The sequence below is a fragment of the Sus scrofa genome, chromosome 14 (assembly GCF_054392235.1).
Source record: "Sus scrofa isolate SSC_HxYL_T2T_F1_AM1 chromosome 14, Sscrofa_HxYL_maternal_Yorkshire_Landrace_v2.0, whole genome shotgun sequence".
NCBI lineage: Eukaryota > Metazoa > Chordata > Mammalia > Artiodactyla > Suidae > Sus > Sus scrofa.
In genome coordinates this window covers 70,583,278-70,610,999 of record NC_139396.1, presented here as the reverse complement: position 1 = coordinate 70,610,999, position 27,722 = coordinate 70,583,278, and the positions used below count along the sequence as shown (strand labels likewise).

The following is a 27,722-nucleotide window of genomic DNA, read 5'->3' as shown; positions in this document are numbered from 1 at the left end:
CTCCAGTCAAGGACTAAGAGGCCTCTGAGGTGTAAGACCTTGCTCCCTGGGCCATGTCACTGGCCTGGACTTGACTGGACAGAGCCTCTGCTCTCAAGAAAACAGGGACAGTCAGCTCTTGCCTGAAAAATCAACTCCTAGTAAGAGAGATGCAATGGGGCTTTAAAAAAAAAAAAAAGCTTTTCAAATAGGACGGGAAAGGTCGCAATAGAGAGAGCTAACTAGCCTTTTAGGAGCCAAATACTTGGAGAAGGGCCATGGCAGCCCTTTCCTTATGCACATGTCCTGGGGGTGGATGGCTCCATGTCTCCCAAGCTTTTCCAATGCCGGCAGGACCCAATGCCAACCCTTACACCTGGGGGAGGGGGGCTGGGTCCTTGGAGCCCGAGCTTGGAGGTTTACCCCCAGGGTGTCTTGTCACACCCTTGATGTGACCTCCTCCAGGTCACCATGGGCCAGTGAAAGGCTGAGTTGAGCTCAGGGCCATGCCCTCTATCCCACTCTCCCCAGGACACTCCACAACATCCGTCCCCTTGGTAAAATGACACCAGTGATTCTCCACAGCTGGCGGGGCTGGAGAGGGAATTACAGTCCAGGCAGTTGACCTTGTGCCACATTCCCCCCAGACACCCTGAGAGCTGACCAGGCAGCCGATGAGGAGACCCTCTTCCTGGGGGGGTCTGACGAAGACCCTGGGAGAAGCTCAGGCTGACAGGGGCCGAATCGGGGTGGCCTCAGCTCCCTCAGTCTGCATCAGGAATGCCTACCTTGCATGCCCATCTCCACCTGGATGTGGCTTCCCTGTAAGCTGAGTGGCCTTTTCAGAGAGCGAGGCCAGTGGCAGCTGAAAGTGACCCATGTCCTGTCTGTGGCAACAGAAAGGCTGGACCTGGCAGCATCACCGGAAACCACTGAGGCCAAGGGGCTTGGGCAGGGCCAGGCTGTGTGTGGCTAGAGTCCCCCCTGTCCTCAGCATGGCTGGTGTCCCCTCTGCCATTTGTCCCAAACCAGATAACCCCACGCTCAGCAGAGCAACCGCTGGTGGGCAAGCAGACACCCCGGCCTGGACTGTCGGCTCCACCTGTTCCTTCTTTCAGCTCTTGATGCCACCCCCAGCCCCGTCCCAGCAGTTCCGGGACCCTCAAAGGTTCCGATCATGGGGGTTCCTTCCCCTGCAGCCATCACCACTGACGCAAGTCATCTCAGGGAACTTTAATGAAAGTGTCAGCAGTCCTTTTCCCCACAGTGGTACAGAGACGGCCGAGTTCAAACTTGGACTTGCAGCTGCCAAGAGACCACCACCCACCAGCGTGGGGTCCGGCTGCCCCCTGAGCTTGCTGCTCCAGACCCAGGGCCCCGGGGCGGCGAGGTGTCTCTTCTCGTCGCAGAGTCCGGCAGCCGAGCCTCAAAGAAGGTCACATGTGGGCCCTAGGCTGTCACCTGCCCATTGGCTTTGCCAACCCTCAGGCCTGAGTGTCAGGGGGAGGACGGGGCACGTGAGGACCCAAAGTGACTGCCGCCACTGTGGCCCAGCAAAGGAGCGCTTTGACATTCCACCATTAAACAGCACACATCCTACATAAATAAAAAGCAGAAAGGGGAAGGAGGTGGGGGAGGGAATGAAAGTTGGCACAGACACTGAGAGATTGCTTTCCAGTTTCAGTGCGACAGACGCAAATCATGGGACTCCAGGGAAACAGAAACAAGGGCTGGGTCTGGCTTTTCTAAGCGAAGGGTGCTCCCCTTGCAGGGCTGGACGGGAACATGGAAGCCAGGCCAGAAGAGGCCGGGATCTGGTGGCCTGGGAAACCCACTGAGTCCGGAAATGTGCAGAGGACAGAGGACCCTGCTCCCTGCCCTCCTCCCCCAGAAGGGCAGTGCTGCCTCAAAATGGTGGGTCTTGCGAGTAAAAAGTACAACTAAATAAATACAGTATGCAGACTTAAGACCTTCAAGTGACTTCTTTTTTGGTCCCCTGCCTTGGCAGGTCTACAGGCCAAGGGGAGAGTGGGGGCACGTGGCCCCCGTGTGCTGTGAGGTTGGGCAGGAGCTGCCCACTGCCTCACTGGGTGCCAGGGACATGGGAGGGGTCATGGGACAGTGCCTCCTGCTACCGGGTGTAATCATGTGAAAGCAAATGCCTTTTCCTGAGTCATGCCACTGCTTCTCTCCTCCGGTTCAGCTGCATCCTCTCTTCCTGCAAGTCCAGCACGGAAACTTGGCCTTTGTTTCTTTTCTCCTCGCCCGCGACCCTTTTTTGAAAAAAGTGATGCAATTCTTCACAGACTTGTTTCTTCAAACTACTTTGCGGCCCCCCCAGTTCCTCTTCCCCTAGGTCAGCCGGTCAGAAGGGTTACCAGGCGCGTTGAGTGTGGCCAGGCAGGCAGTGGGCGGGTCTGTATCTCCACCTGCTCTGGGATGGGAGCCCCACCCTCGGCCTGGCCTGTGGAGTAGCTAGCCCCTGTCCCCAACCCCCCAAACCCCAGATGCTGCAGAGGTTTCAGAAGCAGTCTCCTGGTGGAAACTGAGCTGGCGCTAGGAGGAAGACAGGATACCACTGGGACTCCGATTGTCCACAGAGTACATTCTAACATCTTATTAGGTATCTGAATCTGTTAGGAAGAAAATTAGAAACTATGTATAAAACTTAAAAATATTCAAGTATCAAAAGGCTATTCGGATCAAAGTTTAAAACAAACTGTCTTGTTGGCAAGCTGCCGCTGCTGCCAAGAGAAAACCTTTACAAAAGTCTGCTGCTGAGTGTGTGCAGGGGGTGGCAGAGAGCTAGGAGGGGAGCCGTCTATAGGGGAACCATTAGGGGAGGAGAGAGCGGGGGTGGCTGGGCCACAGGCTGGAGGAAGCCGGAGATCAAGGCCTTTGTGAGCTGAGGAGGATGGCGTGTGCCCGGCAGGGCAGCTGGAATGGTGCTCCGGGTCACTCTCCCTAGACAACTAGCCATAAAGTGCACAGCCTGGGCCTCCCTCCCCTGGTGTTAAGTCCTGGATGGGAGCTGCTTGCCGAGGGGCACATGATCAGCAAAAACAAAGCAACAGGACAGAGCAGGAAGACCCATTTCTACATAGATCCTTCTGGAAAGAAAGAGAAGAAAGGAGGTGAAAGGGGTCAAGCGCTGCAAAGAGTAGACTTAGCTTTGCAAGCCCTGTTACAAACAGGAGTGGAATTTCTAAGTCTGGGAAATCAAAAACTCCACCCACAGAGGGTGGGGCCTGGCCCTCAGGCTTGAAGCAGCAGTACTTATTCAAGCCAGGACAGTGCTGAAATCTGCTCCTGTTCCCTTGACAGCTGACCCAGTAGGAATCTTTAAACTCTGATAAGTTAAATTCTAAACACCACTCCTTTCGCCCGGTCCTGCCCAGGCCCTCAACAGGAGATACACTGGCTTGGGGCGCCCCCTGGTGGTGGCATGGCAAACCACAGTCTGAGGCCACCCAGAGCTCACAGGCCTCATCTGCTGGGGGCTCTGAAGTGCCCAGGCCACTTGACTGTTTGCCTTGTCTCTTGGTAGACAGCTTGGCCCAGGGGGTGGGGGGCGGTGTGGCCCAGTTACTCCTCAAGAAGTTCCGGTTCCCATTCTCTGGATGGCCCATTTCCCTAGGAGGTTCCCGGGCCGTCCTGCCGGCCCTGTGGGTGGAACTGGGCCCTTAGACTTCAGTGGAGAAGAGGACACTCTGTCTCTTGCTGTCCGGGGCAGGGATGGCCTCCAGCTGCAGGAAGTACAGCAACACCTGCACCTGTGGGGGCAGAGGAGGCAAGCAGCTCAGAGGGGAGGTCTTCCTGGCAGTGCCCAGGCCTGACCACTGAGATCACAGGATGCTGAGGGCTCTGCTGGTGACACCAGCCCGTCACAGCAAGAAGGACCACCAGATGGGGTGGGATGAGAGACCCCAGGAAGGTGTAGACTGAAGGGCAGTGGCCTGGGCCCTCCCTGCCTTGTGGCCCTGGACAAGTCCCACTCTCCAAACTATGGCCACCTTCCTGGCACAACTCAGGTGGGAACCGCCAGCAAGACTCAGGGTGGGGCAGGCAGAGGCCATCTGTGTCAGGCCGGCCTCCTCATACCTGGGACATGACCTCCAGGGACCAGCTGTCAGTCATGGAGATGGGCTGGCTGGGGTTGGCAGGGAGCTTGCTCTCCTTCTCGGAGGGCCGCAGCAGCGTGGGGCCAAACACCGTGGCGAGGTTGTGCAGGGACATCTTGTTTACTGTCTCCTTTTCTGCCACCCTGTGGAGGGACGAGGGCAAGGGGCTGCTGTGACACCACCTCTAAGATGGAGGCCAGCGGGGACCTGGGCCACCCTGGGAGGGAGGGTGAGCTCCGGCCCAGCTAAGCTGAAAGCAGACCCCACCCCAGCTCTTCTGGGTCGGAAGGGCCCAGCATGAACAGTGCTCAAGGCCAGCAGGTGGCCAGGCGAGCTCTGGGCAGGGGGTTGGGGGAATGTCCGGCTGTGGCAGAGAGGGATGGGGGTGGCAATGGTGCTGATACCCAGAGGAATAACCACAATGGGAGGGGCAGGGAAGGGAGAGAAGGCTCTGGGTGCCAGGGAGTCTGATGGGAGCCAGTGGGACAAGGGAGGACCCCCCTCATTGCTGCCCCGGAGCCATGAGCCCCCCAGAGCTGCTGAGCTTACCTTTTCAGGTGGTCCAGAAGGAAGAGAAAGGTCAACAGGTTGGCCTCCGGGAGGGACAGGAGCAAGTTAAGCATGCAGCTCTCCTTTGCAACAGGGTCTGAGAGCGCTGTGGGGAGGGTGGGTGGGGGGTGGTTACTTCTCGGGGTCCCAACAATGGGCTGGAGGTCTCTTCCAGGGCCCATGTCAGAGGGCACAGGACAGGCCATGCCCGTCATTGTCCTGGTTCACACAGCACTGGCCCCCAGGGAGGAAGGACCCTGTGGTAGGAGCTGATGTGGGGAGTGGACTTTGACTTTTCTGAATCTCAAAGGGGTTGAGGGACCAGTGGCAGGAGGTGCCAGGCACAGCTGTCCTCCTGGCTGACTTGGCCATTCCTGCCTCCTGCTTGGAAGAGACCCAGGCACGGGAAGCTAGACTGAATAAAGCAGGAAGAGGTGCCCGCACCACTCAGTGCACCCGAGAGACCTGCCCCATGTGCCAGCGCCCCTCAATCCAGGTGGACTTGGGCTCAAAGCCCTGCTTGGTGGGGCCAGGACCTGGGGTTAGTGAGGAGAGGGTGGCCTCCAGGACCCCTCACCCAGCCATGTTCCCAGCAGCACTGGCTGCTTCACCTCCCGGGTTGCATGGGGGGACAGGCACAGTGGGCAGCCTGCGGAGGCCTTCCAGGACCAGTTTGGACTTGGCACGGTCCTCTGCCACGGGCAGAGTTTGGGTCGAGACTTGGGTTCCCTCACCTTGCCCCTGACCCTCCCAAGGACAGCAGCGGACAGGAGTGGGGTGGGAGGTTCCGAACTCACCGATGCCCTCGGCGAAGTTGGGGTAGAACTCGTCAGTGAAGAGGGGCTCGGGCAGCTCCCGGAAGTAGAGCTTCAGTGTCCCAGCGATGGCGTTCACGTCCATCTCACTCATCATCACCGACACGTCCTTGTTGTCTGGAGAGAGTGCAGATGTGGCGTGAGGCCCATTCATGGACCCCGAACCGGCTCTGCTCTGTGAGCCCCAGGCTGGGCCCATGCTGGCCACCCAGAGGGGCCCGCCCAGGGGAGCTTGGCTGTCTGGAGCTTCAGGCCAAACCGAGGATGCAGGTAGAACTCCTGACTCTGGCCGCATCTACTCTGAGGACCCTCTGGGGTGTCAGATAAGGTCTGGTGTCCTTATCTGGCAACTGGGGCAGTTTTACCAGCTTCTCTGCAGCCAGACACACTGACCCCTGGGCTCTGGTCAGCACCTCTTGTATACCCCCAGGGCAAGCAGGCCGAGCCCCGGGTGAGATGGGACAGCCCCACAGAAGCCCCTGGTCCAGCTTGGCAAGAGCCATGAATGTGTGGTTAGGACAGGTTTGGCACCGGCATCTGCAGAACCTCTACCCCCAATTCCCTTCCCTCTGCATCGTATCAAATGGGCCCCGTGCCCACACCTCCCATCCCACACTGCCTGGCCCCACACTCACTGACGTCAAAGGCTGCCTTCAGTGCCTGGATGTCCGTGGCCACGCCAGACACGCGGTAGATGCCCACTTCCTCCATGCCCCGGCGCTCGATCTCCTCCACACACTGGCGCACAATATAGGGCACCTTGGACCTCTCCCTCCTGTTGGGGGGAGGGGATGCCCTCAGTGCCCAGCAGCCTGGCTCAGGCTGCAGTGGGGCTGGACCCCTGGGCTGTCTGCACACCCGGGCACCCAAGGCCTTCCTTCCATGTGCGCTCCCTCCACTCGGTGATCTCAGAGCCAGCACTGCTTACATCTTGTGAGGGCCTTTTCAACAGCTCCAGGTAGCTGACACCCTACCAGTCACACCTGAACTTTGCAGGAAGGTCATGAGGCTTTTCTAAGGGAGGTCAGCTGTCGGAAGTCAGTTAAAAGATCCTGGGCCTTGGGTTAACAAGCAACGGACCACAAGCGTCCTGGAAGCAGCTGGTCTCCGAGTTGGGTGAAGGGACACGGTCTTTGCACTGGCCCCCAATGGCTGTTGCGAGATGCTGACCCCTCCAGGCCTGGGCGAGAGGTGGGCCCTGTGCTCGGCAGGCAGCTGGGCTGGAGGACTGACTCAGGGCTGCCTCAGGCCACTGCTCAAATCCTGTGATTCTACATGCATTTCTCTTCCACAACAGACAGACAACAGACAGACAACAGACAATCCCAGAACCTCTAGTAGGACACTGGAGTGAGGACACCTCAAAATAGGAGACGTGTGTTTGGAAGGTCAGCTTCAGTCTAGCAGAGCTCTGTCCCCAGCCACGCCCACGAGTGGCACTTACTTGGGTACTGCAGGAGAGAGTGCTCTCCGCTCCTGTCTAGGGCCACTCAGAGGTGCTGGACAATGGTTGGGGTGCAGCTGGTGGGGGGGGAGCCGTGTTCAGACACAACAGGTATCTGGGGAATGTCTGACGCAGGTCTTAGTCTGATGACCAGCAAGGTCAGGGGCCCGATCAGATTCCAAACTGGGGAAGTGAAGGGATTCTGGGAGAAAGTGGCCTGTGTCCCTAGGAACTGCCCTTAAACCTACACACAAGTGTCTCCTGGCAACTGACCTGTGACAAAGAGGAGGCACTGGTCATCACTGAACAGGAGCCCTGATCATGACAAATTCCAAGCAAAGGAAGAAAACCCTGCCACGTGCAGCCCTGGGAGCTACACGGGAAGGGGGCTAGACACCCCTCAGCTCATGGGGACATGTTTCAAGGTAAACATGGGAGGCAGCCAAGCACAGAATGCTTCACGGGCCTAGGAGGCGTCCTGCGCACAGGGTGGGAGACCCACACCTGCTCTTTCCTCTAGAAACACCTGGGGAGGGTATACCCTCAGTCCTTGGGGACAAGAGATGCATGACCCCAGTCTCTGGCCACTTACTTGGTGACCACGGCAATCTTGACTCCGAAGACACCTGTCTGTTTCCGGGAAGGCATCCTCTTCAAGCTGAACTCCCTGCTGGTGAACTTTACTGAGAGCTTCACTTCAATCTGCAGGGAGAAGTTGGGGCAAGACCCTCTCACCCTTCTGGTCTTTGCAGCCCATGTTCCCAGGGTCTTGGGGTCTTGGCAATTCTTTCCACCCCCCAGGGTGAGCAGGCTGAGTTTCAGGTGTGGGGCAGCCCCTGGTCCAACTCAGCATGAGCTGGGCACAGTCAGGTAGAGTTAAGGTTTGGCTTCTGCAGGTCCTTGCCTCCCTCAACCCGGAATCCCTCTGCTTCTCTTTCTTCCTTTTATTTTTCTCTTTACGGCTGCAAGTGCAGCATACGGAAATTGCTGGGCTAGGGGCTGAATCCGAGCTGCATTTGCCAGCCTACACCACAGCCACAGCAACACCAGATCCGAGTTGCATCTGGGACCTATGCTGCAGCTTGTGTCAACACTGGATCCTTAACCCACTGAGCGAGGCCAGAGATCAAGCCCGCATCCTCACAGACACTATATCAGGTTCTTAACCCACTGAGCCACAATGGGAACTCCACGTCTTTCTTATTTAATTCTAATAACAAAAACCTCCACGAAACAGGAGTTTTGGCTGTGGTGTAATTGGGTTGGTGGTGTCTCTGGAGCACTAGGACTTAGGTTCAACCCCTGGCCCTGCACAGGGGGTTAAGGATCCAGTGTTGATGCAACTGCAGCCCAGATCTGATCCCTGACCCAGGAACTCCATATGCCAGGGGATGGCCAAAAAAGAAAAACAAAACAAAAAAAACAACCCACAAAACACTGGAGAAAATGTACAGAGAATCCCTTTGGGCAGACCCCAGGGTTGAGGTCTTCCTATCTCTGTGATGCCACTGGGCCAGGAGAGACGCTCAGTACCTTACGGGCTCCTCCCCACACCCCAACCACTGAATGAGCTCCTCCCTGCAAGCAGTGGTTCCGTCCTCCGGGGTCCCTGCATCCCCCTCAGACACTGGCTCAGGCTGAGCCTCCTTCTGACTATTATGGAAGAAAACAGGACTACCCCAGCCTACTGCAGGAAGTACGTACCCCGTTCATGGCAATGACTGTCCGCTGCCAGTCTCTATCCTGCAGGGCCTGGGGGTCCAGCTGGAAAGCAAGGGGTCAGGATGATCAGATGCCCTGGGGTCTGTGCAGAAGGCCTGCAGAGGCCTTCTCTGCACTGAAGCGGAATTGGAGCTGGGCCTCTATGCAGAGGCCAAGACCAGAGAGAGGAGGACCTGACAGAAGCCTGCAGACCTTTGCTGCCTGTAGCCCAGGCTGGCCCAAGCGATGAGTCATGGACAGCTTGTGCCCTGCCCCCTTGTCCTCCCTCTGTCCCTGTCCCCTGAGCTGGCATCCAAGCTCACAGCCCACGAGCTGGGAGCCGCCCCGCCCTGCCCCAGCATCACAGGTGCTTCATGCAGCTCAGAGGCGAGCGGTTGGTTTATGCGACATTCTGGGAAGCCTGATTTCTGTCTTTTTTTTTTTCCCCAATCTTTTCCAGGGCCGCGCCTGCAGCATATGAAGGTTCCAGGCTTAACCCACTGAGCGAGGCCAGAGATCAAACCCGCATCCTCACAGACACTATATCAGGTTCTTAACCCACTGAGCCACAATGGGAACTCCATTGTCTTTCTTATTTAATTCTAATAACAAAAACCTCCACAAAACAGGAGTTTTTTGGAGGTCTACGCCATAGCCACAGCAACAAGGGACCTGAGCCACGTCTTTGACCAACACCACAGCTCATGGTAACACCAGATCCTTAAACCACTGAGTGAGGCCAGGGATGGAACCCGAAACCTCGTGGTTCCTAGTTGGATTCATTAACCACTGAGCCATTATGGGAACTTCTGGGAAGCCTGATTTCATTAGCGTCTTCCTGGGGGTGCATCATCCAAGAGCTGGGGACTTGGTCTTCCCCCTTAGCGCGCCCTGTGGTCAGCTTTCAGGAGCCCGTGCAAGCAGGGCCTCTAGTCCAGGCTGGACCCATGGTTCAGAGTCAGCCCCACAGAAACCTGGAGCCCAGCTCCAAGTCACGCCGCTGGCCTGGAGGCTGGAAGAGGCCTCTGCAGCCCCTCTCACTTCTACCCCACAGAGAATGGTCCAAGCTGTTTAGTGTCAGCTGACCTTCTGTGCTGCTATAAGATGCCCCAACCTGGTCAGGCCATGTGCCGTCCTCCAATTCCCCAGGTCCTGGAAGAGCCACGCGGGCAGTGTGACCAGACCTCCCAGGTGATTCTGGGGTGAAGGCAGGTCAGGGAGCTGCCGTCGGCACCACATAACCTGGTGTGCCTCACCCAGGGCCTTGTGGTTTCATCGCTTGCTTTGGGCAACAGTTCACTAGAACGGTTCATGGGCTACTGGAAAGATGCTTAAAGTTTGATCCCTGGCTTTGCTCACTGGGTTAAGGATTTGGCACTACTGTGCACTGTGGCGTAGGTTGCAGACATGGCTCAGATGCTGTGTTGCTGTGGCTGTGGTACAGCCCAGCAGCTACAGCTCCAATTCTACCCCTAGCCTGGAAGCCCTATGCTGTGGATGCGGCCTTAAAAAAAAAAAAAAAAAAAAAGGAAAGAAAAAGAAAAAGAAGAAAGAAGCTTAAGGGCAGAGACCATACCCTGCAATGGCAGCACACATGCACCCACACCAGCACCCCCATGGAGACAGTACTGCACCGAGTGCCAGCACTAGAGGGGCACTCAGGACAGGCATCACATATCTGTCCACTATAAGGGATCAGGTGGCAGCTGGGAAGAGACCCAGAAGCCTCGACCTCTCAGGTGGGTGCACCCGAGTTCTCTCTCTGAACCTGCTTGGCACAGAGGTCATCACAGGCCCTCCTCACCTCCTCTTCTAGGTCCTACTGGTTACCATTCTCAAGGATCCGAAATGTATGGACAGAATGACACAGACAGACAAAGGGAGGCAGAGTGTCTCCCTCCTGGGCTGTGTGGCCACAGGTCCTCCTTCTGTCCGTCCCAGGAGGTTCTCAGGGGCCCTGGGCCATGGGGACTGCACTCTGAGGGGGAGGTCTGAGCAAAGACCAGTCATAAACCACCCCCACGTGCTGCTCCTTGGGCTCCCAGCTGGGTTAACACCTCCCCTAGGGGAGGCTGCACGGGGTGACACAAGGGCCCTCACACCTCTCAGCCAGACCTGAGTGGCGGGAGGAAGGGGAGCGCACAGCTGGCCCCTCACCCACAAATCTCAAGTCCTGGCCATCCAGGGAGGAAGGGGGCAGGTGCGGTTCCTCCTGCTCCTGAGGAAGGGGTGGTTTACCTCCACCACTGGAAGCTTCAAAAAGGGAGACACAGGAGTTCCCATTGTGGTGCAGTGGAAACAAATCCGACTAGGAACCATGAGGTTTCGGGTTCCATCCCTGGACTTGCTCAGTGAGTTAAGGATCCGGCGTTGCCGTGAGCTGTGGCGTAGGTCACAGACGTGGCCTGGAGCTGGTGTGCCATAGGCCGGCAGCTATAGCTCCGATTAGACCCTTAGCCTGGGAACCGCCATATGCCGCGGGTGCAGCTCTAAACAACAATAACAATAACTACAACAACAACAACAAACGAAAAGGGAGACACAGTGGCAGAGAGGCACCCTCTCTTGCCCTCCAAGAACGGGAATCACCAGGCTCCCTCCCCTCACCTCTCCAGGACAGAGACTTGGCACATGCAGCCCAATGACAGGCAGAGGGACAGAGATCTCCAGCCCGACCGCAGGCCCACCTTGCCCTTGCGTACGAGACTCCGGATGTGGGTCCACAGGGCGGTACCGTGAGCACACAAGTGCTTTTCGACAGAGGTTGCCCGGCTCTGGCCCGTCCGGCCAGTGGGGAGGAGGTACCGCAGGAGGCCCTGCAGGGTGGCCGCACACGGTGTCTCTCGCATCCTTGGCCCTGCTGTGTGAGAGGCTGGTGCAGCCGGACTGGAGCGCGATGGACAGGAGTGAGATGGGTGGCAGTGAGGATGGAGAGCAGTGTGTCGAGCTCCGGGCCTCCAAGGCCTTTTGACCAGGCTTCTCAGGAAGCCCCGCCCCTGCAGCCTACTCCCCCCCCAACCCCAGGTTCTTTGTTTGTGTGTGGAAAAAATACCCCCACCAGCAGCCTATTGGTTACAGGAATTCTGACACGTCACAGTTCTCTCTAAAGCCCAGAAAAGCCAAGTTTCCTTCTCAAGTGGCTGGTTTCCTGTTGGTGAGCTTGGAGATGCTGAGTAACACGTGTCTGCCTGGCCAGTCTGCCTCATGGCTGCCCCTAGTCAGTGACCCCATCTTGGCATGGACTTGGGTGGGAGAGTTCCCCGCAGGCCCTGCAGCACCGCCAGTCAGATGCATGACAAGGGGTGATGGCCCATCATCTACCCCCTGTACTGAGGCCCAGTCCTGCCTCCACCTGCCCCAGAGGCTGCCAGGAGGCTCCTTACCAGGCCCCCAGCCCCCTCAGTGGCTCCAGAGGGAATGATAGTCCCCAGGCTGGCCCATTGCCAACAGAGAGCATGTGGAGTGGAGCGGAAGCAGCATGAGAATAACACAATGATGAGGTCGTCTCCATCCAGCCCCAAAGAGCACTCAGGGCTGGCACGCTCTCTCATGGGCTTTTTAAAGCACAGAGAAATAAACAAGTGGGGACCGGGGTTTGGAACAACAAACGGAGACGGAGGGGCAAGGACCGGGAAACAGCAATCGAGGGAAAACTGGGGGCACCTTCTTACACCCAGGTTCTAGAAGGAAGGTCTGGGCCCCAGCTCCTCTCCCTCAGGGCTGGCAAGGGGGGCAGTAAGCCTGCTGGACCACCTTGTGTGACCCATCAGAGAGGCAATGGGGGTGGGGCAGGTGCTGAGGACGTGGCCCCACCCTGCTTGCTCTGTAGCACGGCCAGATGGGTCACTGATGTCACTGATGGACAACCACAGCACGTCTCTCATCCACCCAGCCCGAGCACAGGCAGCACCAAACTGTCCAAAAAAGGAAATGCTGCTCTCTCCTCACTGGCCTCCCCGGAGTTTCCCCTGGGCCCAGTGTCACCACCCAGGACGGTCCAGCAGGGCCTTCCCAGGAGTCCTGATGGACCCCACGTGTCTACACTGTAACCTACTCCCTGGAGTGGTCTCCTTCTCTTCCTACTGCAGTCTGTTCTCTGCACCTCTATCCTCCATAGCATTAACGCCTCCACCCCTCCCTGCAACCAGGCTACAGCATAACTCAGAAAAATAAAGGACAGCTCCCACCCAGGAGACAGAGGGTGACAGGTATCAGTGAGGATGTGGAGAAATAGGAGCCCCCAGACACCACTGCCGGGATGTGAAATGCCATGGCCTCTCTGGAAAAGCAGGGCAGTTCCTCACAAAGTTAACCCTGGCTATCCGACCTGGCATTTCCCCTCCTAGGTCTCTGCACAGCAGCAAGGAAAACATCTTTCCTCACGGACTGTGCACAGGTTCACAGAACAGTAACCTTTATAGGCCTGAGCTAGAAACAACCCAAGTGTCCGTCAACTGGTGGACGGAGGAGACACGGATGGGATGTGGTTCAGCCAAAAAAGGAGTAAAGCTAACATGCTCTGACGCGGATGACCCTCAAAAATGTTTTGCTAAGTGGAGGAAGCCAGTCACAAAAGATCACGTAATACGGTACAATTCCGTTTATACAAAATGTGCAGAATGGATAAATCTAGCAACAAAAAGCAGTCCCACCCCCGCTGGGGGGTGGGAAGAGGGAAACCGTTTTGGGGGGTGTGTGTGGAAATATCCCCAGACTGGATTATTGGTGATAGCTGTTCAACGCTGTACATTACTAAAGCCATTGACTTACATACTGAAAAGGGACACACTGTGAAAGACATGACAGAGTATGACAGTGAAAGAAAAAAAAGATATAAGGTCCCAAACCAGAGCACAGTAGAGCAAGGAGGTGCCCCTTCCCTTGAAAATAGAAAGCATAAGGCAGAGAGTGGCAGGAGATGAAGCTGAATCACGAGGCATTTTTCTGAGAAAGAGAAAGAGTAGTAAAGTGATTCACAGCTCTGGGCCAAAGCCTTGGCCCACCTCTGGCCTGATTCAACGCAGGCCATGCACACATCACCGAAAACCTCAGAGAACCCAGGGTGTCCGCAGTCAATATCCTTTTGGATTTTTCTGTTTTTTTTGTTTGTTTGTTTGTTTGTTTGTTTGTTTGTTTGTTTCTGGCCTTGCCTGAGGCATGCAGAAGTTCCTGGGCCAGGGATCAAACTTGCGCCAGAGCAGTGACAATGGTGACTCTTTAACAGCTAGACTGCTAGGGAACCCCTCAATATCTTTATTTTTTTAATGGCCACACCTGTGGCATATGCAAGCTCCTGGGCTAGGGGCTGAATCAGAGCTGCAGCTGCTGGCCTACGTCACAGCCACACCGGATCTAAGCTTCATCTGTGACCTACGCTGTAGCTTGTGGCAACACTGGATCCTTAACTCACTGAGGGAGGCCAGTGATCAAACCTGCGTCCTCACAGACACTATGTCAGGTCCTGAGTCATAATAGGCACTCCCTCAATATCCTTTTGTATCATACAATCCAAGTTTTTTTTTTTTTTGTTTTGTTTTGTTTTTTTTGCCTTTTCTTGGGCTGCTCCCGCGGCATATGGAGGTTCCCAGGCTAGGGGTTGAATCGGAGCTGTAGCCACCGGGCCTACACCAGAGCCACAGCAACGCGGGATCCGAGCCGCGTCTGCAACCTACACCACAGCTCACGGCAACGCCGGATCGTTAGCCCACTGAGCAAGGGCAGGGATCGAACCCGCAACCTCATGGTTCCTAGTCGGATTCGTTAACCACTGCGCCACGATGGGAACTCCTGAGCAGTAATTTTGAATAAAGTGAGGGTCCAACCAGATTCCCAAGGCCCCGGTCTCACCGTTGAGGCTCATGTAAGACAGAAAACATGAAAAAAACCCAACTCTGATGCTCCGGTTGGAATTTGAGTTGTGAGCCCAGTGAGACACACAGAGGAGTAGGGAAAAAGTCTTCTAGAAAAACGGGGAGGGGCAGAGGAGGAGGCCTGGCTGGGATCCCAGGGTGTCGCAGGCATGACCGCCCGCCTCTGCCTTCCTTCCTTCTTTCTCCTGAGGATCCTGATTCATAAACAAGGTCTCACGGAGGCTGCCCAACAGCCTGAGTCACAAATGCACGTCCGACACTCTGGGATTCCCTCTCAGCTGACGCTGGTTCAGCAGCCGGTCCCCCCGCCCCTGTGTCCCTCACTGAAGCAGAGAAGGGGGGTAGAACTGGAGCCAGCCTGCACCACTAACACCACTGACAGCAAACAGTAATAACTGCAGTAGTAGCAGCTGACGGTGAAGGCCCCCATACACAGCTCTGTGACCCCCACCCAGGTATGGGTAAGGAAATGGCTCTGGGGAGACGATGCTATGACTCAGCCCACGTCCCAAATGGTGCAGTGGGGCTGGAGGACTGGATAGTCTCTCCTTGACCGGACTCCAGCAGGCTCCTCTGAGATGTTTTCCAGCTGCAGGCAGCCCTCATGTTTTTGCGCTCCACAGATAATTGTATTTTTACAAATTGGAGGTGTGTGACAACCCTGCATTGTCAGATGTTGGTAACATTTTTTTCTTTTTGGGCTGCATCTGCAGCATATGGAAGTTCCTAGGCTAGGGGTCGAATCAGAGCTGCAGCTGCTGGCCTATACCACAGCCACAGCAACACCAGATCCAAACTGCATCTGTGACCTACACCACAGCTCACGGCAACGCCAGAGCTGAGCGAGGCCAGGGATCCAACCCACATCCTCAAGGATACTAGTCCAGTTTGTTACTGCTGAGCCACAACAGAAACTCCAGCATTTTTCCATTGACGTACTTACATTGCTTCTTTAGGCATAATGCTATTGCACACTTAGACTATAGTACAGGGTAAACATATTCTTTAAATGCACTAGGAACCCAGAAAATTCCCGCAACTTGCTTTAGTGCACTATCTCTGAGTTACGTCTGCAGGCCCTGTCCCAGGAGCATTACCTCAAGGGGTCAGTTTTAGCAAGACTCCTGCTAAGTCAGTTTAGCAAAAATCTCCCATCCTCAATATCGAATCAACCTCAACACCTGACCAAACTCCTCATCCTTAGTCCCCTGGCGACCCACAGTTCCCTGACGGTGTCTTGCCCCCAGATGTTCCACTACTACTATTGTTACTGATGTTCTCAGCTGTAAATTCCCACCCTTCCTTGTCCTTTTCAGAGCTGACCCCTGTTTCTCTCCTGTGCAGTGGTCCCCACACCTATTTCAACAGTTCCCCTGAATGAAGTCAGCCTTGCTGGTTTAACAAGGCCAAATTTTTTTGTTTTGTTTTGTTTTGTTTTTAGGGCCACATCTGTGGCATATGGAGGTTCCCAGGTTAGGGGTCTAATTGGAGCTACAGCTGCAGGCCTACACCACAGCTACAGCCACAGCCAGATCTGAGATGCGTCTGCGACCTACATCGCAGTTCACAGCAATGCCGGATCCTTAATCCACTGAGCGAGGTCAGGGATCGAACCTGCAACCTCATGAATCCTAGTAGGATTCACTTCCACTGTGCCATAATGGGAACTCCCAGGGCCAAGAATATTTTTTTCAACAGAGCCCACCCCCTCCCCCACCTCCTGCCCCCAGCTCGCATCTGGGTCCTACTGGAAGGTGGAGCATGCTCAGGGCACCTTGGATGGGGAAGAGCAGGCTGAGATCTGACAGCAGAAGCAACAGAGTCTCGGGGAGATGCCCCCCTGACCTCACTGCTCACCTACTCCCCCAGACTGTCAGAGAATACAGGTTTCAAGCATAAGGAAATATTTACATCCAGATGCATCAAGGCAAAGGGTTTCCAAAGAGGGCTTGACTTAACAAAGGAGGAAGACGAGTATCTAGGGCTGCACCGGTGGCATATGGAGGTTCCCAGGCTAGGGATCTAATCAGAGCTGTAGCCACTGGCCTTCTCCAGAGCCACAGCAACATCAGATCCGAGCTGTGTCTGCAACCTGCACCACAGCTCTCGGCAATGCTGGATCCTTAACCCACTGAGTGAGGCCAGGGATTAAACCCGCAACTTCACGGTTCCTAGTCAGATTCGTTAACCACTGAGGCACTACAGGAACTCCCTCAGTTCTTTTCTTGTTTCTTTTATGAAAACCCCAGTTACCTAGAGGCAGTGTTCACAGGCCCCGTTCAAACCCAACAACCCCAGGACTCCACAGGTAGGGGATGCACTTCAATAGCAGCATGGCCCATCTCTGGTGTTGGAATCCGTGGGATTCCATGTAAAGCCACGAGGGTGAACGAGATCTACATGCGGGGCTGCATCACGAGACCACTGCAGAGAATTAATGCCCCTGAGCTGCAAGGCAGTAAATTTCAGGCAGTACCCATGCAGCACCCCGTCTGCCAAACTCACATGGGGAGGGACATGGCCAGTCACAAGTTCCTGCTCAGGACCCTGGAAGTGGGATGACTGAAAAACCCTGGCCTACCCTCCTGCTTCTTCCACTTGGAAGCCCTGCTCTACACCAAGTCCCTACCGATGGTCCGATGGGGCTGACAGAGAGCAAGGAGGGACCACCCCCTTCTCACCCAAAACTGAAGCCACGGGTAGGTCTCGGGTCCAGGACCATCACCAAGAGATCTTGGACCAGGAGCCAACCCTTGCGGATCATTCCCACCTGAGAAAGACTGTGAGTCCTGTGTCCCCTGTGCCGGGCAAGACTGCCAGCCCGCTCCTTGATACGGCGTATTCCAACCTTAGCAAGGTCACTAGAGCACTGCCCTGAGCTGGTGTTCCCTCCCACACCAGGCAGCTCCCACCTTAGGAGAGCCCCAGCTCCATCTGTGGGGTTGGACGAGACTGGGGCCAGCTCCCCGAGGAAGGGTGGGGGTTCCAGGAGTGCACCTGGCTGCCCTGTGGTGCCAGCTGGCGGGGGGTGAGGGGAGCAGGACAGGGTGGTCATTTCTGTTTTGAGGCCTGGTCTCAAGATACTGACCCTGAGCCATTGAGTCCCCCATAAGCTCCCAAGGTGGGGAAGCAGACAATGTGCGCTGCCCCCTACCCTGGAGCTGCCCCAGGAGCTGGTAAGGAGCCCCACCAAGTGAGTGCTCCTGCCTCCCAGCAGACATGAATCACAGGGGTGAGTCACCCTCTCCCAGACCTTCACCCTCTGCCCCCAGGGAGGGAGGCGGGGCTTCCTGCGGAGCCCTGTCGGCACCTGGACCATGCAGTCAACACCCCTTCATGAGGCCCCATCCAGGGCAGGGTGGGGAGAAACCTGATTGGCTGGGTCTGGTTAAGATGCCCTGCAAGGAAAGACAGGGCAGGGGCTTCTTCCACGGGGTGCAGAGCTGTGCAGGTGAGGCCGCAAGAAACCAATGCAGGTGGTGCAGCTCCTGACTGCCAAGCAAGGCAAGCACTGGAGGGGGGCCTCTAAGATAAACTGCAGAAGACATGAGGGCCCGGATGGTTTTCCCCGAGAACCCAGGGCCCCTTGCTGGTCCTTCACAGACACTCTCAGCCCATCAGAGGCTTCTATGCCAGTGCCTGGGGTGACCTGTGCCCACCCCATGGAAGGACGAAGCTGCACCCGCTGGAACTTAGGTCTGGAAGCCAGAGAGGGGACATCAGGCGGGTAGACTCAGACTTGTACTTTCCCAAGAACAGGTGACTCCTAATGGCCAGTGGGCCAGGTGCAGCCCACTGGAGGCTGTGGAGACACTGCGGCCCCACTGGGAAAACAGGTAGAACTGCAATTCCCTTGGGGACCAGAGGAGGCATGAGAGACAGTCAGACAGAGGGGCAGGCAGAACCTGCCAGGGCGCCAACCAGGTCTCAACTGGAGGACAATGTAGAGCTGAGCTGCCTGACTATGTCTCCTAGAGTCCCAGCTCAGTGTCCCCAAGTGTCAAGTGGGGAAAGAACACAGGACCCAGAGGTGGGGCCGAGGGATGACGACGCGTCTGGGCTGGGGGCCCAGAGGGCACACAGGGATAGAGAGGCGGCGGTCTCACCTGCACCTGGCCCTTCCCCATGATTCTGTCTGCACTCTCGCCGTCCTCCTTGGTCATCTTTGTTTTGTTGTAACACTTTTCGTAGCACAGAATCCTCAAGGTCTGGGAGCCTTCCAGCTCGATCTCAAACTCCTGTAGCATCAGAGAGAAGGAAAGTCCGGAGTTAATGGGCCGGTCCAAGTGAGCGACAGGCAGCGCTGGTGGCTGAAGGGAACTCTAAGCCAGGCTCCTCCGAGGACAGCACCCGTGCGGGCCCGGGAGGGAGGCCCTGCACCGAGACCTTCCCCACTCTTGTCCTGTGATACAGAGCATTACACTGTGGCTCAGCCTGGGCACTTCTGGCAGCTCTGAGCACCTCTGGGACCTAATCCAAGCTCCTTAAGCCAGCATCTCATGGGGTGGTCTCTGCATCACCTGCCTCAGGAGTTCCGGGGTGCTGGCTACAGACACAGATGCTGTGGATTCTGGGGGATAACACGTGTCTACGCAGGTTCACTGGTTATGACAAGTGCCCATCCTGGTGTGGTAATGTGTGTGGTGGGCACAGGGATGGGGGTACACACACGGAACAGCCTTGTCCTTTCTGCTCTGACCTAAAGCTGCTCTAAAAATAAAGCAAATTTGAAAGGAAAAAAATCGATCCAGGGGAGTTCCCATTGTGGCTCAGTGGTTAATGAGCCCGATTAGTATCCATGAGGACTCAGGTTTGATCCCTGGCCTTGCTCAGTGGGTTAAGGATCTGGTGTTGCTGTGAGCTGTGGTGCAGGTCGCAGACATGGCTCAAATCCCACGTTGCTGTGGCTGTGGCGTAGGCTGGTTGGACCTCTAGCCTGGGAACCTCCATGTACCACAGGAGCGGCCCTAAAAAGCATACACACACACACAAAATCGATCCAGGGAGGCGACAAAGGAGAGGGACCTAGGAGGAGAGAATTCTCCCAGAGGCTTTGAAGTTGTCTGCTGTGGGTGGTGTGGTGCCTACCTTTTCCTCCACCACCTGTATGACATCTTCAGTAAATTCTGCATTTCGCATCAGTGCTTTTGTAAGTGGGGAAACAGGAGGGTGAGAAAAACCAGGTATTCCTAAGCTGGAATGTGGGTGGGGAGCATGTGTGCGGGAACATGTGAGACCTTGGGTAGGCCATGAGCACAGCCAGAGAAGTTGGCGGTGGCCCACTGCTCTGGACCACCCCCCACCCCCATGCTTGGTCCCCTCGAGCTCCCATGGCTGGCTTGCACTTGCCCCCTCTGCGGTGTCCAGAACCCCTCCCTTGTTGCCTCTGCTGGGTCCTGGTCCCCTCGCTCTCTGCAGCGCCTCCTTTGATGGATCCCCGGGCTATGACCCCCGTGTCACGGCAGCCATCAGTCCTTTCTGTTAGGTGCCCAGAGCTGCAAGGACCAGGCAGTTCTGTGGGCTCCCTGAGTCCCAATCCCACCTAGGCAGCATGGCTATGGAGCCCAGGAACATCAGCTGAGAAAAGCAGAGCCCAGGCTTCCCGGCACCAAGAGGGTCACTGAGCCCGTCACTCTTTCCTACGTCCAAGGAAAACATTATGGAAACCTCACAAGTAAACACTGAGTGATGACAAAGGCTGTATAAGAAGTGCTTCTAAAAGTTCTTTTTCCAGATGCTCTGCCAGCAAAACAAGTTTTTTTTGTTTTGTTTTTTTTAAATAATGGGGGAATTCTTCTCAGGAACACAGAGATAAAATCTCTTGGAGCGGCCAGGAAAGCTGGCTTTCTAGGAAAGAGGCCTGTGGGGAAGACCTTGGGGACCCTGGGTCAGACTCCGTGGACGACACCCCTTCCACTCAGCCGGAAGTGGGGCCTCACCTCGTTCCAGTTGGGCTCAGCTGTGTCCCTGTAGACACGTGTCTTGGCTTTATTTACAAAGTAGCCAAAGGAATCCACCTCCAGGGTGCAGTACAGACCTGCAAGAAGGAGACACAGGGGATGACCTTGCTGCCCCTCGTCACCCACAGTTTCTTGTTAAAGCAGGCCTTATTTTCTACCCCCCCATTTTTTTTTTTTTTTTTTTTTTGTCTTTTTGGGCTGCACTTGCAGCATATGGAGGTTCCCAGGCTAGGGGTCTAATTGGAGCTGTAGTTGCCGGCCTATACCACAGCCACAGCAATGCAGGATCTGAGCTGCGTCTGTGACCCACACCACAGCTCACAGCAACACCGGATCCTTCACCCACTGATCGAGGCCAGGGATTAAACTCGAAACCTCATGGTTCCTAGTGGGATTTGTTAACCACAGAGCCTTGAGGGGAACTCCCCCCTACGTTTTTTTTTTTTTTTTTTTTGTCTTTTTAGGGCTGCACCTGCAGCATATAGAAGTTCCCAGGCTAGGGGTTGAACTGGAGCTGCAGCTGCTGGCCTACGTCACAGCTACAACAATGCAGGATCCAAGCTGCATCTGAGACCTACACCACAGCTCATGGCTATGCTGGATCCTTAACCCACTGAGTGAGGCCAGGGATTAAACCTGCATCTTCCTCATGGATGCCAGTCAGGTTCTCTTTCTTTCTTCTTCTTCTTCTTCTTTTTTTTTTTTTTTTTTTTGCTTTTTAGGGCTGCAACCTCAGCATATGGAGGTTCCCAGGCTAGGGGTCTAATCGGAGTTATAGCTGCCAGTCTATGCCACAGCCACAGCCACAGCCACATCAGATCCGAGCCGTGTCTGTGACCTACACCACAGCTCACAGCAATGCCGGATCCATAACTCACTGAGCGAGGCCAGGGATCAAACCTGCAACCTCATGGTTCCTAGTTGGATTCGTTTCCGCTGTGCCATGGCACAGACTCTTAGTCAGGTTCTTAATGCACTGAGCCACAATTGGGAACTCCAAGCAGGCCTTATTTTTTTTCTTTGTTTTGGCTGCACCCACAGCATCCAAAGTTCTTGGGCCAGGGATGGAACTCGTGCCACAGCAGTGACAACGTTAGATCCTTAACCTGATGAGCCACTGGGGAACTCCCTTGGTTTTCATTTTTAAAACAAGATACCATAGAGCTCCCTGGTGGTCTAGTGGTTAGGATTCAGAACTTTCACTGCTGCAGCCTGATTCAATCCCTGGTCTGAAAACTGAGATTCCACATCAAGCTGCTGCATGCCACAGACAAAAAAATGAAAATAAAATAAGACACTGAAAGAGTGGCTGGCAAGATGACCAGAACCTCACACAAGTGTGGCTGGGAACTGGCACCTCTCAGAACATTCGCTCCCTTGGTTGCTGAAAGTAGATCAGTGCTGGGAGAGAAATGGGGTGCAAGGGAATGGAGGGGGTGAGATCGGGCTTGGGGACCAGGGCTGGGAGCAAGGGCATGGCAGGTATCTGAGGTGACTAAGAAATTCCACTGCTAGGAGTTCCCATTGTGGCACAGCAGAAACAAAGCCAACTACAAACTATGAGGTTGTGGGTTCAATCTCTGGCCTCGCTCAGTGGGTTGAGGATCCAGTGTTGCCGTGAGGTGTGGTGTAGGTCGCAGATGTAGCACGGATCTGGTGTTGCTGTGGCTCTGGTATAGGCTGGTGGCTATAGCTCCGATTAGACCCCTAGCCTGGGAACCTCCATATGTTGCGGGGGTGGCCCTAAAAGGACAAAAGACAAAAAGACAAAAAGAAAAAAAAAGAAAAAGAAAAAAAAGAAAGAAATTCCACTGCTGGAGATTGGTGTCTCACTGACAAACCAGTGATCACAGGGTGCAGGGTGGCACCATCCCTGGGGCGGGACATAAAAAAGGAGGAACAAAATGAAGCTGGAGGAATCAGGCTTCCAGACTTCAGACTATACTACAAAGCGACAATCATCAAAACTGTATGGTACTGGCACAAAGACAGAAATATAGATCAGTGGAAAAGGATAGAAAGCCCAAAATTAAACCCAAGCACCTAGAGCCAACTAATCTATGACAAAGGAGGTAAGAATATACAATGGATAAACATACCTAGAAGCAAATGACAACAAAGATATGACACTCCAAAACCTATGAGATGCAGCAAAAGCCGTTCTAAGAGGAAAGTTTATAGCAATACAAGCCCACCTCAGGCAACAAGAAAAAGCTCAAATAAACAACCTAACTTTACATCTAAAGCAGCTCGAGAGAGAAGAACAGACAAGACCTAAAGTTAGTCTGTTTAGGAAGGAAAGAAATCATAAAGATCAGAGCAGAAATCAATGAAATAGAAGCAAAGAAAACCACAGAAAAGATCAAGGAAACAAAAAGCTGGTTCTATGAAAAGATCAAAAAATTGATAAACCCTTAGCCAGACGTATCGAGGAAAAAGGGAGAGGACTCAAATCAATAAAATCAGAAATGAAAAAGGAGAAGTAACAACAGACATCACAGAAATACAAAGCATCATAAGAGACTACTATATGCAACTATACGCCAATAAAACAGAAAACCTAGAAGAAATGGACAAATTCTTAGAAAAGTACAATCTTACAAGACTAAACCAAGGTGAAACAGAAAAGATGAATGGACCAATCACAAGAACTGAAATGGACACTGTGATTAAAAAACTTCCAACAAAAAAAAGTCCAGGACCAGATGGCTTCACAGGCGAATTCTATCAAACACAGTTAGAGAAGAGCTAACACCTCTCCTTCTGAAACTATTTCAAAAAATTTCAGAGGAAGGGATACTCCCAAACTCATTCTATGAGGCCACCATCACCCTGATACCAAAACCAGACAAAGATACCACAAAAAAAGAAAACTATAGGCCAATTTCACCGATGAACATCTATGCAAAAAACCTCAACAAAATACTAGCAAACTGCATCCAACAATACATTAAAAGGATTGTACATCATGATCAAGTGGGATTTATCCCAGGGAAGCAAGGGTTCTTCAATATGCACACATCCATCAGTGTGATACACCACATTAACAAACTGAAGAATAAAAATCATATGATTCTCTCAATGGATGTAGAAAAAGCCTTTGACAAAATCCAACACCCATTTCTTTTTTCTTTTTCTTTTTTTTTGCCATTTCTAGGGCTGCTCCTGTGGCATATGGAGGTTCCCAGGCTAGGGGTCCAATTGGGAAGCTGTAGCCTCCGGCCTATGCCAGAGCCACAACAACTCGGGATCCAAGCCACGTCTGTGACCTACACCACAGCTCACCGCAATGCTGGATCCTTAACCCACTGAGTAAGGCCAGGGATTGAACCCGCAACCTCATGGTTCCTAGTTGGATTAGCCAACCACTAAGCCACAACGGGAACTCCCCCCACACCCATTTCTGATAAAAACCCTTCAGAAAGTGGGCATAGAGGGAAACTACCTCACCATAATAAAAGGCTATATATGACAAACCCAGAGCTAACATCATTCTCAGTAATGAAAAGCTAAAAGAATTCCTGCTGAGAGCAGGAACAAGACAAGGATGTCCACTCTCACCACTACTCTTCAACATAGTTTTGGAAGTCCTAGCCACAGCAATCAGAGAAGTAAAAGAAATAAAAGGAATCCTAATTGGAAAGGAAGAAGTAAAACTATCACTCCTTGCAGATAACATGATACTATACCTAGAGAATACTAAAGACAACCAGAAAACTGTTAGAGCTCATCCATGAATTTGGCAAAGTTGCAGGATACAAAATTAATACACAGAAATCAATGGCATTTGTATACACTAACAATGAAAGAGCAGAAAAGGAAATTAGGGAAGCAATCCTGTTTACCATCGCATCCAAAAGAATAAAATACCTAGGAGTAAACCTACCTAAAGAGACAAAAGACCAGTACTCTGAAAACTAAAGACACTGATGAAAGAAATCAAAGATCACTCACACACTCACACACACACACAGAGGAGTTCCCGTCGTGGATCAGTGGTTAACGAAGCTGACTAGGAACCACGAGGTTGCAGGTTCGATCCCTGGCCTTGCTCAGTGAGTTAAGGATCCAGCGTTGCAGTGAGCTGTGATGTAGGTCGCAGATGTGGCTCGGATCCCATGTTGCTGTGGCTGTGGCGTAGGCCAGTGGCTACAGCTCCGATTGGACCCCTAGCCTGGGAACCTCCATATGCCATAGGTGCGGTCCTAAAAAGACAAAAAAAAAAAAAAAAAAAATGACGACACATATAGATGGAAAGACATACCATGCTCTTGGATTGGAAGAGTTAATATTATCAAAATGACTATACTACCTAAGGCAATCTACAGATTCAATGCAATCCCTATCAAATTACCAAGGGCATTTTTCACAGAACTCGAACAAAACATGTTAAAGTTTGTTTGGAAGCACAAAAGACCCAGACTAGCCAAAGACATCTGAAAAAGAAAAATAGAGCTGGAGGAATCAGGCTCCCGGACTTCAGACTATGCTACAAAGCAACAATCATCAAAACCCTATGGTACTGACACAGAGACAGAAATATAGATCAGTGGAACAGGATAGAAAGCCCAGAATTAAGTCCATGCACCTACAGTCAACTAAAAGAATGAAATTAGAACGCTCCCTAACACCATATACAAAAATAAACTCAAAATGGATTAAAGACCTAGATATAAGACCAGACACTATACAACTCCTAGAGGAAAACATAGGCCAAACACTTTCTGACATAAACCACAGCAACATCTTCTCATTCCCACCTCTTAGAGTAATGAAAGTAAAAACAAAAATAAACAATTGGGACCTAATCAAACTTAAAAGTTTCTGCACAGCAAAGGAAGTCCTAAACAAAACAAAAAGACAACCCACAGAATGGGAGAAAATCTTTGCAAATGAATCAACTGACAAGGGATTCATCTCCAAAATTTATAAACACCTTCTGCAGCTCCATACCAAAAGAAACAAACAACCCCATCAAAAAATGGGAAGAAGATCTAAACAGACAATTCTCCAACAGATGGCCAAAAAATGAAAACATGAAAAGATGTTCAACATCACACATTATTAGAGAGATGCAAATCAAAACCACCATGAGGTACCACCTTACACCAGCCAGAATGGCCATCATCCAAAAGTCTACAAACAATAAGTGCTGGAGAGGGTGTGGAGAAAAAGGAACCCTATTACATTGTTGGTGGGAATGTAAGTTGGTACAACCACTGTGGAAAACAGTATGGAGATTCCTCAGAAAACTAAAGATAGAATTACCATTTGATCCAGCAATTCCACTCCTGGGCATCTACCCAGAGAAAACCACCACTCGCAAAGACACATGTACTCCGATGTTCATTGCGGTACTATTTGCAATAGCCAAGACATGGAAACAACCTAAATGTCCATTGACGGAGGAGTGGATCAAGAAGTTGTGGTACATATACACAATGGAATATTACTCAGCTATTAAAAGGAACGAAGTGCCAGCATTTTTAGCAACATGGATGGACCTAGAAATTATCATGCTATGTGAAGTCAGCCATACAATGAGACACCAACATCAAATGCTTTCACTGACATGTGGAATCTGAAAAAAGGACATTCTGAACTTGTTTGCAGAACAGATGCTGACTCACAGACTTTGAAAAACTTACGGTCTCCGGAGGAGACAGTTTGGGGGGTGGGGGGATGCGCTGGGGTTGTGGTATGGAAATCCTATAAATTGGATTGCGATGATCATTGTACAACTATAAATGTAACAAACTCATTGAGTAATTAAAAAAACAGAAGGACGAACAAGTCTGGGGCCACAGCAACAGGTTCGGTTTGGGGTCGGAAGTCAGGGAGACAGAGGGAAAGGCAGCAGAGGGAGGGTGGGACAGTGTAGAGGGGCTGAAGGGGCAGTTCCTGCCGTCTCCTGCCTCCTGCGTTGCTGATGAAGGTCCCCGGGAGGAGGCGTATCCTTCAGGGGAGGGAGGTGTTGGGTAGAAATACCAGCCTTTACCAGACTGAGAGGGGGGTCCAGGGGAACAACACACGTCTGCTACAGCTTCAGGAGATGCTATGTACACACTATTTGCTCAGCTACTATAATTGCGAGGATTCTTAGTAAACTTGTACAAACAGCACCGTCATTGTTTCAGGACCTGGCCCTCTCCTCCCAAGTCCCCTGAGTCCATTTGCACTTGATCCTCTTTCCATCCCTCGTCCCACACAACCGGGCAGGCTTTCTGTCTCTGTATTTTGCCTTTTCTAGAAATTCCACACACAGAATGACATCGTATGTAGTGTTTTGCATCTGGTGTCTGTCTTTTATTTTCTTTTTTTCTTTTTAGAGCTGCACCTATGGCATATGGATGTTCCCAGGTTAGGGGTCCAATTGGAGCTATAGCTGCTGGCTCTACGCCCACAGCCACGCCAGATCCAAGCCGCATCTTCAAACTACACCACAGCTCATGGCAATGCTAACGCCTTAACCCACTGAGCGAGGCCAGGGATCAAACCCGCAACCTCATGGTTCTTAGTTGGATTTGTTTGCACTGTGCCACGATGGGAACTCCTGCATCTGGTGTCTTTCATTCAAGCATGATTGTGTTCTAGGTTCATCTGTGGTGTTGCCTGCATCAGCAGACCCTTCCTTTTTATTGCTGGGTGGTGCTCCACAGCCTGAACAGACCAAGGTTTGCCAGTCTTTATGTGGACGTATGATTCATGCCCAGTCTTTATGTGGACGTATGATTCCATTTCTTGCCCAGTCTTTATGTGGACGTATGATTCATGCCCAGTCTTTATGTGGACGTATGATTCCATTTCTCTGGAGTAAATACTCAAGAGTGGGGTGGCTAGGTCATGTAGAAGCGGTATGTTTAACTTTTTAAGAAATCGTTGAACTGTCCAACGGTTCCAATCTCTCTATGTCCTGCCAACCTTCATCACTGTGCATCTTTTTGATGATCGCTGTCCTAGAGGGTATGGAGTAGTCTTTCACGGTGGTTTTATTTTACCTTTTTTGGCCATGCCCATGGCATGTGAAATTTCCCAGGCTGGGGATCAAACCTGCCCCACAGCAGTGACATGAGCCACAGCAATGACAACGCTGGATCCTTAATCTCCTAGGCCACCAGGAAACTAACTCCTCCCTGTGGTTTTAATTTATATTTCCCAATGGGGATAAGCATCTTTTCATGTGCTTATTAGCTGTTAGTATTTCTTTGGTGAAGTGTCTAGCCAAATCTTTTTGCTTTCTAGTTGAAGCATAATTGACTTACAATATTTCAAGTTTCAGGTGT

General features: G+C 52.9%; 1 protein-coding gene across 3 annotated transcripts in view; it reads right to left on the bottom strand.

The window, feature by feature from the left end:
- Window positions 1-1,197: 1,197 nt before the first annotated feature.
- Window positions 1,198-27,722, bottom strand: part of BCR (BCR activator of RhoGEF and GTPase) — a 113,894-nt gene continuing 87,369 nt past the window's right edge. For 2 of the 3 annotated variants that reach the window (XM_021074056.2, XM_084993869.1), the window contains 9 exons: window positions 20,419-20,516; window positions 18,586-18,717; window positions 8,613-8,672; window positions 7,501-7,610; window positions 6,100-6,239; window positions 5,447-5,581; window positions 4,650-4,755; window positions 4,081-4,243; window positions 1,198-3,752 (listed from right to left, as the gene is read on the bottom strand). In XM_021074056.2, coding sequence (XP_020929715.1) covers window positions 3,663-3,752; window positions 4,081-4,243; window positions 4,650-4,755; window positions 5,447-5,581; window positions 6,100-6,239; window positions 7,501-7,610; window positions 8,613-8,672; window positions 18,586-18,717; window positions 20,419-20,516 — 1,034 coding nt within the window. In that variant the 3' untranslated portion in view covers window positions 1,198-3,662. The remainder of the gene's footprint in view (window positions 3,753-4,080; window positions 4,244-4,649; window positions 4,756-5,446; window positions 5,582-6,099; window positions 6,240-7,500; window positions 7,611-8,612; window positions 8,673-18,585; window positions 18,718-20,418; window positions 20,517-27,722) is intronic. The other variant, XM_084993868.1, reaches the window with a different exon arrangement.